The sequence below is a fragment of the Heliangelus exortis genome, chromosome 11, assembly GCF_036169615.1.
Source record: "Heliangelus exortis chromosome 11, bHelExo1.hap1, whole genome shotgun sequence".
NCBI lineage: Eukaryota > Metazoa > Chordata > Aves > Apodiformes > Trochilidae > Heliangelus > Heliangelus exortis.
Window position 1 is genome coordinate 15,626,351 of NC_092432.1, and position 13,176 is coordinate 15,639,526.

General features: G+C 35.8%; 1 protein-coding gene across 3 annotated transcripts in view; it reads left to right on the top strand.

Moving 5' to 3' along the window:
* Window positions 1-12,935, top strand: part of VPS13C (vacuolar protein sorting 13 homolog C) — an 84,037-nt gene extending 71,102 nt beyond the window's left edge. For all 3 annotated transcript variants that reach the window (XM_071754909.1, XM_071754910.1, XM_071754911.1), the window contains 8 exons: window positions 593-756; window positions 1,965-2,010; window positions 3,056-3,179; window positions 3,856-3,970; window positions 7,863-7,954; window positions 8,650-8,773; window positions 9,031-9,114; window positions 11,234-12,935. In XM_071754909.1, coding sequence (XP_071611010.1) covers window positions 593-756; window positions 1,965-2,010; window positions 3,056-3,179; window positions 3,856-3,970; window positions 7,863-7,954; window positions 8,650-8,773; window positions 9,031-9,114; window positions 11,234-11,335 — 851 coding nt within the window. In that variant the 3' untranslated portion in view covers window positions 11,336-12,935. The remainder of the gene's footprint in view (window positions 1-592; window positions 757-1,964; window positions 2,011-3,055; window positions 3,180-3,855; window positions 3,971-7,862; window positions 7,955-8,649; window positions 8,774-9,030; window positions 9,115-11,233) is intronic.
* Window positions 12,936-13,176: the final 241 nt, after the last annotated feature.

Genomic DNA, 13,176 nt, shown 5'->3' on the forward strand with positions numbered 1-13,176 from the left:
ATGAATTGCATTTAGATTTTTCCTTCTTGCTTCGAAGGGAAAGCTACATTTTAAAATATTTATATGGTACTTTCTTTTGTAAGTATTCTGGTTTGTCAGATCCTGTTGCCAGTATTTTTGATACATATCATTCAGACTTAACTAATTTGAGACAATCTGAATGTCTGTTTTGTAGACTGAGCAGACAAACTGGGAAACATTGCATGCATACCTGAATATGTAAGATGCTGTGAATGACTACAGAAGATGATTCAAATTGTCCTAAAATATCTGGAGAAGCCTGAGAAGTGTTCTTAGGGCCACGTACTGCTTCAGTTACCTTGGATTTTTACGTAGCTATGTGTATTTAGAGAAAATGTCTTTCCATTGAGGATACTGTATGACATGTACTGAAGCAATTTAAGGGTTGCCTTTTGCTGCATGTGGGGATTTCAGGCCAGGTTCAGGAGTCTTCTCATGGACAACATATGGTAGGCACAGTGTGTAAATTGGTCATATCTAAACTGAACGTGAAGGGAAATTTTAAACGTGTGTTGCCTGCTGTTAAATTGTGAAAGCTGAGTAACTTCTACTTTCTGCCCTGCTCCATCAGGTGGTGCAGCAGGCGTAGTGTCTAGGATCACTGGTTCTGTTGGAAAGGGCTTGGCTGCTATTACCATGGATAAAGAATTTCAGCAGAAACGGAGAGAGGAAATGAGTCGACAGCCAAAAGACTTTGGTGACAGCCTGGCCAAAGGAGGAAAAGGCTTCTTACGGGTAGGAATTGGAGGTTATGATGTGTCAGCTCTTGAAAACTATATACAAGCAAGTTGGAGACTTTATTAATTACTTTATGAACTAAACAGAAGGGACAAAGAGACAGTCAGTTTATGGCAGACTCAGTACAGTGTGTCAGCTTTAGTGTTTGAGGTTGTGTTTTTGGCCAGCCTGAAGAAATGAAGGTAAAGTCTCAGAAAGGAGAAGTGTAGGATGCAACACCAATTTTTCCCACAAATTAAATAAATTGTTACTAGTGTTAAACAAATGTGTTACCTAGTTAGAGTAACTGTGCCCTCATTTTAGCTGGCAGTCAATTCTGTCATTGTGGTCAGTTGTCTGTGAATTATGAGCTCTGGGCATGTGCTGTACAATAGCAGTGGCTTTCTATGTGTTGAGGTCTTACAAAAACTACTAGGATTTTTGCCTTAAAAGAATGTGAACATAAAGCAAAGTAGAATGTGTATAAAACTAAGTATTGCACTAGGCTGGAGAAGTTTTTAAGAAAGAGGAAGCTGTGCAACCACTGTATTTCTTGGTTTTTATACTCTAAAATGGGGAACCTTTTCTGGTTGCTGAGAGATCACATCTGTTTCTAGTTGAAGTGCTAAAAATGAGACAAACCTCATCTAAATAATTACTGAGAGGTCTGTATTATCTGAATGCAGATTAAATCTTGTAATAAATTAGATCACTTTCCATTCAAACTACAGTCAATGTATTTCTAAGTAACCATAAATAAAAAGACAACTGGGCAGTATGTTCTGAAAGCTTGGAAGCTACCTCAGTGGATTTTTTTTATTCTTCTAGTTAGGTGTCATAAAACTATTTTACCTTTACGGTCTTCCAGGGAGTAATTGAATGTTAATTTAGCTTGAACACTTGGTATCACTTACTCATGACTGGGAATTCTGTCAACTTCCACTGAAAAGTGAAAATGAAATGGTGAATTCCTTAATTATTACAAGTTTGATGACTGTACAAAAGATTTCTTAGTATTTCTTGCCAGCATAAATGTATCATCATCCATTTTAGGTTTCCCCCTTCTCTTCTTCCCCTCATTTATAATGTTCTTAAAAATTTGAAGTGAAAAACAAAACCAAAAATACCCTGGTTTAGCAGTATTTGTGACATGACTGGACTATAGCCCTATTGGTCTATAGCATTCCTGTCTCTATGTAGGAACTTAATCATCTTCTTCTTTTTAGGGTGTTGTTGGAGGTATGACAGGGATAATCACTAAACCTGTAGAAGGTAAGCACTAAGGTTGCACTGCACTACTTAAATGATTTCCCAAAGCATTTACAATTTACTTCATAATTTGAAGAAATATCAGTCTAAATGTGGTGATACTGAAGTGTAGTGTAGCAGACTGTATTTCTGATTCAGATGTAATCTTTTATGATCATTTACTCAAATATATAAATAGCTATTACTGGCTTACCACCATTTCAGCTTTTCTATGAATTAAGGAAGGGTTGTTTTCATGATGTATTTTGTTAGGCCTGCTGTAGTACCCAGTTTGTTGTTTCAAGCCAGAATAAAGATAAAAAAAATAAGAAATAAAAAAGCCTGAACTGAAAAAGTTTTTTGGGACTTGGAAGTTTGGAGAGTCCAAGGACTGGAGAAATCTTAAATTTGTCTTTATCTGTCAGTTAATGTGAAAGTTCTGTTTCTGTGGTGGGGGGGTTGTTTGGTTGATTTTTTAAATCAGCCTGGTAGACAGAGAGAAAATCCAAGATAAAAAGCATCTTACTAAGATTGATGTCAAAGTTACTTAAATATTGGAAGTTAATTTTTACTGAATATTTTATAGGCATTTACTTTGAGGTTTAGTTCTCTCATTGGTAGATGGATGGACATGCTTTCTAAACACTCCTGGCTCTTCCATAGTTATGTATTACTAGAAGCCCATAAGTTTGAGATAAAAATAGTAAACTTCAGTTATAGTTGTGCATCTTAAAGTCTTCATGTTATTTTTTATTGCTATCAGCTTGTAAAAACACTGGCCTACAGTCCAGAACAAAAATGTGAGAAGAAGAATCCAGTTAACATCTCGGGTATGCTGGCTTTGGAGGCTAGTAAGGTATTGGGTGAAGAGCAACATGTCTGATCAGACAAGGAATCAGTGCTTGTCTCTTCATAAAGGAGTTATTTTTCTTTAACTGAAGTGTATGTAATTGCTGTTTCCAGTAAAAATATTTCTAGTGCAGCTTGGTGCAGTAATGGCTGAATTCTGAGGTTGATGTCTTGAAATATGTCATTAGAACTTTCTTTTTCTCTTCCATTTCTTTTAAAGGAGCTAAGAAAGAAGGTGCAGCTGGATTCTTTAAGGGCATTGGAAAGGGGCTTGTAGGAGTGGTAGCCCGCCCCACAGGTGGCATCGTAGATATGGCAAGCAGTACCTTCCAGGGCATTCAAAGGTAAAATGTCAGGAGGAACTTGGTATTTGAAATATGCTCCAGATGTTGAATACCAGGTGGTGAAGTGGTTCAGTTGTGACACACAGTTATTTGTCTTATATATCCCACTGCATATTTTATTTGGGATATAGTAGCCTGTAATTAATGTATTTTATGATAGTGTCTGGAAATTTCTAATTCAGAAAACACCTTGAAGTGTTGAAGTTTAAGTAGACAATAGCTGATCAGAAAGTAATGAAAAGACCATGTGTAAATTTGACTTTTGAGGTAGGTTTGTGTACTTCTGAATGCAGATACAAAAATGTCATTTGACATTGCTGTAAAAAAGAACATTTTCAGAGAAAAATTTACTGGTTTGAATTTTGGTTAGGAGTAGGCATCAGGGGCTTCTTGTCCTTGAAGGGGACCTTTGGCAAGTTTGTTAATAGACATGAGAATCCTCATTGAAGTGTCCACTGTTGGGGTAAACTTCTCCAGGTTATTATGTAGCTGTTTAATTGGCTCCTGTTACTTGGGACTTATTAATAGCAGTGTGTGTGTCTGTTTACTTCTCTAAAGGTACCCAGGAAGTATAAGGGGGACATGGGTGAAGTAAAAGGGTGTCTTTTAAAAGATACATTGGTGAAACAGAGAATTGTAGTCACCTTACCAGCATACTGTTCACTGTCTGTGGCAGGGTGGCAGAATCCACTGAGGAAGTTTCCAGTCTCCGTCCTCCGCGTCTCATTCATGAAGACGGCATCATTCGGCCATACGATAGGGTGGAAGCTGAAGGTTATGATTTATTTGAGGTATGAGTTCCTTTGTAAATTCCAAGTTCTCTAATGTACAGAGTTTCATAAAGGATTTTGGTACAAAAATGCTCTCAGGGATCTGTGGCAGTTATCTGTAGTAAAATTTTGCTCCAACCTTATGCATAAGGTGGGCCTGTATAGCAGAGAAGACCCAGTGTTTGTAGTAAGCTAAAAGTGACAAGGAAATTGCAGCAGTGTTGTTAAATGATCTGCATGTTATGATCTGTAATTGCTTATCTCATGCTCTGAAAGGAAGTAGTAAGAGTAAGGATTTGTAGGATTAAGATTTGAATGTGTGGAAATGAGAAAAAACATTTTGGTGCTCTGTTCTAATGTTTTGCTTAATGATAAAGCTGAGGCTGCTTTACCAACTAAGCAACTTTTAAATAGGACAAATGCAGCTTGAATTATTTGGCATATAATAGAAATACTGAAATTCCTTTTTTTGTTTTTTTTGGTGGTGTCAGCACTTGAAAAAGCTCAGTGAAGTCAAAACACCACCTTTTGCTATTTCTTTAGGTTGTTCTTAATAGAAATATTTCATAGCTTTCAGGCATTGTGTGGATGTTCAGCCTGTTTCTACATCTGGATGAGGCTAACATAGGGAGAATGAATAATAGCTCCAGTTCATTTGAATTTTGGCCTTGACATTCTTAAAATGTACCTTAAAAAGGCTTATTTTGTTGCTAAAAACTTAGAGTAAAATACCTGTCTATATTAATGTTTTAAGACCAAAACTTGTTTTTTGCTACTTCTTCCCTCATGTTCTTTTAATCCCTATTTCCTATTCTGTTTCTAATATTTCTCTTTTTTCCTCTTTCTCTCCTGGCATACGCAGCAAGAACTGGATTAATTGAGTAACCATTTTCCATATTTTGACTTTATTTCTGTCATGGTCGTCTTTATCTGCCTTAAGTGTTAAGACATGATTGCATTTAACATAGCCTTTCCTCTTTGTTCATATCTTTTCTGGGCAGCAGTTGAATAGAAGTTTCATGTTGTCCAGGTTAAGTAAACAAACTAATGGAAAAACCATCTTAAGTTAAGATCAGATGAGTGAGTAAGATGGCAGAGACAGGGTTTTCTCCCTATGTATTTTTTTTTTCTGTATGAATGGCAACAACAAAGGCACTTGGAAAAAAATGATGGTAGAGTAAATAGTTATTTAATTTATTTGAGTTAGAGCTGGGTCAGTGGATGAAGGGAGAAGGACACATTTTGATAGTTGTGCAAAATTTTAAATGATTATACTGAGTGGTATTTTCTTCTGGGAAAATGCTTATAATTTCATGATAAATGCTGTTTATAATTTTATGAATATTAAGAAAACTTGTATGATTTCTGTTATGCATCATATTTGTCACACATCTGATGAACAGCAGTCACTTGAAGTTACTATTGCTACTACTTTGTGAAATTATCCATTAAAAATTACAGCTAGCTCCATTGGCTCTGGTTTCATTCCCAGAATCTTCTGGAGTTTTTGCTGTTCAACATGCTTAAATAGAGACTTCGAGCTGCTAACGTGCATTTGCATATAAATGTGTATATACAAATTAAAAAACATATTTCTCAATTAAATGATGGGATAAATTTCATTTCTAATACAGCATCTCATAAACAAGCTAAGCTTAACAAGCTGTTCTGAGAGCAAATTGCCTGTCATACATGAAAAAGGTTAAGCAGAGACATCTCTCTGCTGCTGCCTTTTTGGGGTTTAGTGGTCAATAGTCAGCTTGTTGAGTTTAGAATTGTTTAGAACATATGAAACACTGAATTCTTGTTTTAACTAATAAAATGAAATGAAGTTTTTGTGGTGTACTAAGCATACTAAATGTCTTTGTGTAGTGGTATTTTTTATATTTATTGTTGGCAATATGGTTTTTGCATCTATCAAAAAGGAACATGTAGCACAATTAACACTGGAAGCTGGGTATTATGCAGTTCCAGCACATCTAAGATTGTTATTTTCTTATGTGTAAATGGTGTAGGTTGGAATTGTATATTAACCAAGAATGAATGATCTACATAGTTCACTGGATACAGCTTCATCCTTCAGAAGTAATTTAATTGAATACAATTACAAATTATATGCAGGGTAAAAGGGGGTTACAGTGTCTTTGCAAGAAATATGATATTTAACAAGCAAGATAAATCAATTTTATATGCATTTACAAATTTAATTGCAGATAACTCAACTTATAGGTATTATTGTTGTTTATTTTTTTGATCCAGGAGGAGCATATATCTAACTCTTAAAAGTCAGATTGCTTTTTTCCTCTCAGAAGTTTTTGTGCAGAATGAGGACAGCAGCCAAATGGAGTTGAGCCATTCACTTGTGTTAACTTGTTTGCACAGTGCATTTTCCAAGAAGTGCTGGGCCTAATGTATATGAGCTATATAGAGACCTGCTCAGTCAATTCCAAACTTGGAAAGTCAGATTTGACATCTTGTAGGCCAGGTCTCTAGCTCATGCACTGAGTTTCAGTAATACAGAATGAACTTCGTTAACAAATCCACAGCAAGTACAGCTGGAGAAATCAAAGAACAAATAAGGCAGCCAGAGGAGAACTTCTAGGAATAAGTTCTCAGGAGTTTTAATCTTTGGTTGAGGAGAGTTTGCAGTTGATGAGATTTGCTAGAATAGGTAATGAATGCCTTTGGCTTTCTTAGTCTTTGCCTTTTAATGTGCAGGTATTGCTGCCTGCTCTGGTGAGGAGACTGTCTTGGAACCCCAGCACTTAGGATCTGACATGGTGCAATTCATACATTATTCAATTTCTATGGCATTACTTTGTTTTATTACCCAGTTTAAGGCATGGAGCTTTATAAGCAATGCAGAGCACTTCATGAATAATGGAGATGTGGTGGGGAGACAGTGTGATGAGGCAGGGAGTTTTTTTACTACGCGAGTTTTCAGGAAACTGCGAATTCTATTTCTGGTTCAATCACTGTTCTGCTGTGTACATTTGTTATGCTTCTTTCATTTCCATGTAAAATAAGAATGAGTTGAACTTCTTTAAAGTGCTGTAGTATGCTCATAAAAATAAAAGCTTTTGACAAAGATGCCTGAATTTGAAGAGTGTGCAGATCATGGAGTAATTTGTGTCAAGTGCAACCCCTTTTTACATAACACCCCTATCCAGTGTATTGAAAGGAGCTCTGAGAAATACTCCATCTTTTGGGCACCAAGCTCAGTGGAAACTCTTACTTCAGTACCATATTGCATGAAAATTTAAAAAATTCTATCAGGATTGTTTCTGAAGTTATGAGAAACAGGCTTTCTCTCCAAAGCTTTGAGTTGAAAAGAACATGCTTATGAATAAATCTGTTTAAATATGTGGCATGTCTCATTTTTGCATATACAAAAAAAGAATTCAGAATATGGATTGCAACCTTAGAGTTGCAGTCTTACATGACAGTGGGTTTCGTATTTCTTTAGTTTTTACTTGTTTTTTAAAAAGCTATGTTTCAGGTATAAAATGAGTTCATATTTGGATTTTTTTCATATCCTGCCATCTTCTGCTATTATCTCCAACAATCTGGCACTGAGTGTAACTTGATGGTTTATTTCTAAGGGTCAGGGTCATGTGCTGCTGCCTTTTAAAGGTATTGTTGCAAGATTTTCTCTCTTGAATAAAGTCTGCAGCATGGGGTGTAATAGATTGAACATTACTGGAAACCTGTTAGCACAGGAAATAAAAACTGAGTCTGAGACTGCAGTGTCAATATTCTAACTTCTGAGTGGCTTTTGGTGACTCAGTGTCAAGAGTAAGAGCACTGTGAAAATCTGCTTTTTAAGGTAACTTGTTAGAAGGTTGAATTAGAAGGTTTGAATTGGAAACCTCCAAGTTTCCTTGTAACAGTCAAAAATTATTTTCTGTTTCAGAAATTGCACATCAGAAAGCTGGAAAAAGAGAGCTATCAATACCACTGTCCACTGCCAAGAAGCAGAAGATCAAAACTTATTGTTACCAATAGGTATCAAGTTTCAAAGGCTTTCTAAGGGCTTGTCTTAGTTTCAATTTGGGGATTAGACATCTGGTTAATGCTAAACTGATTGCTCTTCTCTGCATATATAATTTCCTTATTCATTAAAAAAATTATTTCTTATGTTCATTTATGAAAACTATAATCTGGTAATCATGTCAATACTAGGTACTATTTTAGGAAGAGAGCTTATCCCAAGATCAGTGATTCTTTCATCAAACTGGAGGGATATATTCTTTTTTTCTAATTTTTCAAAATAGCTTGTGATAACTGTTTGCAATCAAACCAACACTTTGACAGTGCATGTGTTTACAATTTTGTTAATTAAAGGATATCCTAAATGGAGTCTTAAGTGTTTGTGCAAGTGTGAAAACTAACATTAACATTAAAATCTTCTAGTATCCAAACCTTCTAGTATCCAATCCTAATAAAATGCCTGGACTTGGAGGGCTGGGTTGGTTTTGATCAAGTTGGCCTGTGCAAATAGTGCAATATTGTAGAGTATATGTGAGTCTTCTGGACGAAGTGATTATAGATATTCAGGATATACAGTTCCACAGTGACTGAGTGGAGACTTCCAATGCACATAGAAGATGCTGCCCTAAGCAAATTTCTTTGTTTTATTTTTCTGGATAAGTTCTTGTTCCAGGAAGAAATATACTATTTACTTCTTTTCTTTTCAACAGGAGAGTGATATATGTAAAAGAAGTGGAAATTTTAGGCCATTTAACAACAGAGTGGGATTACTTATTTGAAGACTTTACACACTGTCCCTCCTACGAAGCAAATGTTCTAAAATTAACTGTTTTGGTAAGAAAAGCACACAGACTTCTTTTTTTATTTAACACTATTTGGAGGTCCAAACATATTCTTAACTTACTTATGGTTCTTACTGCTAACTATGGGACTATGAGACAAGTTAATATTTTCTGAATGTATTTGTTGGGTTGGACAGAGTCCACATGGAAATCTAGCCTGAAGTTGACATTCAAGCCATTTAAGTATCAGATTGTGCATTCTTATTTTGTGAGTCATCTAAAGTACGTTTTTATTCCCTTGGGCAACAGGATCAGAGGATGTTCCAAAAGAAGGACAGTACAGGTCATGAATGTGTAAGGACAGTTCAGCTTCATGATGAAACTGCAGCAAGGGTATGGGGTTTTTTTCCTTTCATCTTCTTCCTTTATGATACTGTTAGCAGTTTTTGAAACTCAGCATGTAAAAAAGATGGTAATGTTCAAAGACCCATTATAGAAAAGGCTGCTGTGCCTGAGGACTGTTCATCATGCTTTCATGTTGAAAACTGAGTTTAAGTAGGAGAAGACAAGACAAGGTAGTCTAAAGTGTTCAAGAGAGTATATGTAACAGTAATTTAAGCTTGAACTTTTATAGTTTTACATTTTGTATGTTAAAGTTCATTAAAGGAAAATAATTCCAATACCTAAAGTATTCATTATAGTCTCCAGGACTGAACATACCTCTGAATTCTGCTACCTCCTCATTATTTCAAGATCAGTGAGATAGCTAGGTTAGTATACCTGGTGTGAAGAGGCTTAGTTAGATTCCTCCCTTTTGCCACCCCTCCTTCCTCCCTGTACCTGGGTTTTCTACCATTTATCTGTAAATGTTTGTTCATGTTAATGGAGAGGCTGATTTCTTTTGGGAGTTTTTGTTCTGTGGATGGTTTGGTCTCATAGCTAAGTCCCATAAGCTGAAATAACAATTTTATAGATTTTCCAGGGTACTTTAATAGAAAAATTTACCTAGGAAACCATACATCTTACTATAACTTAGTGTCGGATGATGGGAGAGGAGGAGTTCTTTCTGATAGCAAAAATGAAATCCTTTAGATCCACAGCATCTTGGAAGCATGCTTGGAATTGTAGCAAGTAAATGGCAAGTCAGCAGCTAGAATCAGAATAGGGTCCAAATTCCTTCTATTAAATTGGTCAAGCTTTCTAAAAGACTGGATTAGACTGGAAAGGGGAAAAAAAGGGCTATATTTTCTTTTATTTCCTGGAAGACTGTTACTTCCTTATTGTTTCTCATTTAAAGAAAAATTTCCCTGAGCATTTTCTTACAGCATGTCTTCCAAATCACACTTTTGGTTCACTATTTTAAATCCTTTTAAGTTTCTCTGTATCTTAGCATCATGGCCAAAGCTGGAACTGTGTACAGTTGAGATATGGGGTTTTTTTGAGCTATTATATTGCTTTGATGCAAGAATTAAATACAGATGGCTGGTTTACTTGCATTGCTTAGTTCTGATAATTTTTGAATTATTAGGTTTTATTTTAATTTATTTGGTGGATTTCAGCTAACTATCCACTTTGAGAGCACTTTTCATTGTAAATATTTTCAGAAGTGCCTGCTGTCACTAGTGTCATCTTTTCATTGTCATGAAGGATTCTGCTGTATTTCCAGACAATGATAATGAAAATCTCATGGCTGTTTGGCCTGAACATAGCCCTGTTCTGAGGCTCTTTACCTTGGAGTGAATTTAGTAGCTGTACATTCTCAATACTTCTCTATCCAGTTTAGAAGAAAATACTGCTTAATTTGATATGATACTAAATTTTCCTCAGAAGACCTTATTCTTATGACATGTTAATGTTTGCTAAAAATAATGTGTAGCAGCAGGAACAGAGGATGTCAAGAGTTGACATATGCCAATTAAGGGATCCAGCATGTTGCAGCACTTGGTCAGTATATTCTTTAAGAGAACTTTGAATCCCATAATCTTGAAAATGCAGCAAGATGGATGGGTTTAGTGTGATTATTGCTTACCTGAACTGGCTGCTTAAATGCTGACTGCTGTTTCACAGTGTGTATGTGCTAACAGTACATGCTGTAGTTCCCACTTGTTTAGGCTGACTGCACACAAGATTCACACAGGATCTTGAAATGGGCTGACTCTGAAAGCCTCCAGAGCATGTAGTGTTGGAAAGGTCACTTGCTTATCTGTTTAAAATTAGTTCACTTGTATTGGGGTGCTGCCTGAGGAGGCTTTATCTAGTTAAGTGTGAATAACGTCATTAATGTTAATAGTTGAAAAAATGGGAGTAGATTGACAGTATCACTGAAGCTTTTTCTGGGTTGCATATTAAGCATGTGAATCAGAAGCTGTGTATCTACCTTAAGGCCCAGCAACGAGCCAGTGCGTATGTAGGCTTTAATTTGCTGAATTAGCTATTTTTAGTAGCATCATAAAGAAGAAATCTGCGCACTGCGTGCTTTAATTTTTCTTTTTTAAAATGTTTTGCTTCACAGAGGGTTTGTTGTGCCATTCAGGAAGCCCAGGCAAGAAGAAAACAACAAAAGTTGGTGAAGCAAGCATCGTTGCAGCTGAGGAAGCCACAAACACTGCCTTGATAATGACAAGATTTGTCGGGTTTGACCTTTGGTACGCAAATTTGTTTTTAAAAATTATTAGAAGCAACATGGAAGTGTTGCCCAGAAAATAAAGATAAAATATCTGAGGTCTTCCATCAGACTTAACAGCCATAAATGCTTTATTTTAGAAAGCTACGCTTCTTTATAAAACTATGGATTTTGTTATTCTAAAATGCACACTTAATTTTCAGAATTACAAGTTTTGCTAAAATGTTTTCACACTCTGAAATTTTCTGTCCCTTTTTATGTCAGGAGCTTCTGTAAATGGATTCTGAAATGAAGTGGTTATTTGATTTGCACTCTCTAGTTAAAGGTTTACAGATAGGTTGTAATAATTGTGGTTCTAGCATTTTGCAAAATAAAATATTTATCTTCCTGACTGAAACTAATTAAAACTCCTCCTGTTTTAGACAACATTCTCTTTAAATTAAGGATGAAGTGTTAGTCAAAGTAGCTACTGTGATTTCATCCCTGTCTTTCTTCAGCATTAGAAAATACTGCACTGGAGCAACATAAGAATTGTTGCATATGAAAGAAATAGGCTTTAAAGTTTTTTTTTTTTCTTTTAAATGCTTACTTTGAAATGTTTTCACTTGTTCTGTAAATGAAAATCTGCACTTTAAAAATTGAATATATTATTCCCCTGTCATGTGCACTAATATGGATTTGGGGGTTTGGTTGTATCACCGTAGCTTAAAGACTTCTCTGGGAGGAACAGCTCACTGGTTTTAGACAGCATTGTATGTCAAAAGCTTAAGTCAAACTAATTAGCTTTCAGTGTATAGTTACTGCACTGGAAGAGTGCCATCTCATTAAGTTAAAAGTCACTTCTGATTCAATGTTTCTGTTGCAGTTTCTCTTCCCGAGGACTGTTTGCATTCAGTTTAGCAAGACGCTCATGTACATTTAAAGTATGTGCCCAGTTCTTTACCATATGAATAATCCCACAAATCTGATAGAGACAAGTTCCATTCTTAACACTGAGCACATACAAAACTAACTGTCTGGATGGAAGACTATATAAGCAAACAGGTTTTAGTTCAGTGATCAGTAAACTAAGAGCTCTTGCTGTCAGTCTTTGTCTCTCGTGTGCAAAGTGTCCCTGCAAATACTCCTGAAAACTTGTTCTTTCCAACCTCTTTCATTTTGAAAAAGTGATTTCTGCTGTCTGCACTTAATTTTGTACTAGGGAATAGCTATAAATATTAATTCAGTGAATAAAAATGGCAATATTGTTGCGTAGGTCTATTCAGTAAGTGGAGTAATCATGAGAACTAGGCCTGAATTTTTTAACTGTCTTTAGGGGATTGTGGATTCTATGAATGTACTCTTAATCTTTGTTCTCACCAAAACTAGAAACCTCGAGATATTTGAAAGTAAACTGCCAAACACAGAACTTAGCATATACACTCAGCTATTGATCCAGTTTGCTACAACAAAAGAAATGGTACGAGCTTTACTTCTGTGATATCACCTACATCGTAGAAAGCTGTGCTTATTAATTGAATGAGCTGTCTAGGTTTTTTGTATTTCATACTTGTGTTAAAAAAAAAAGACAATAAATTTTTATATGCCATTATTTGTGCTATGATTTGAAATGTTGTTGCTTCTAAAATACATTATATGCGGTTGGTTTGCCATGTGGCACAGGCACTGGAAAAAATATTGGCTTATGTGCTTACAGCAGAAGAGCTTTCTACAGCCCATTGTTTCCTTCACATGGGGGTTTGGCATCTAAGGCACAGTTGTCTAGGTACTGCCTCTCAGTTCACAGCTGACAATAGATTTCACTGTAGTCATTTCTTAGAAGGTACTGTGTG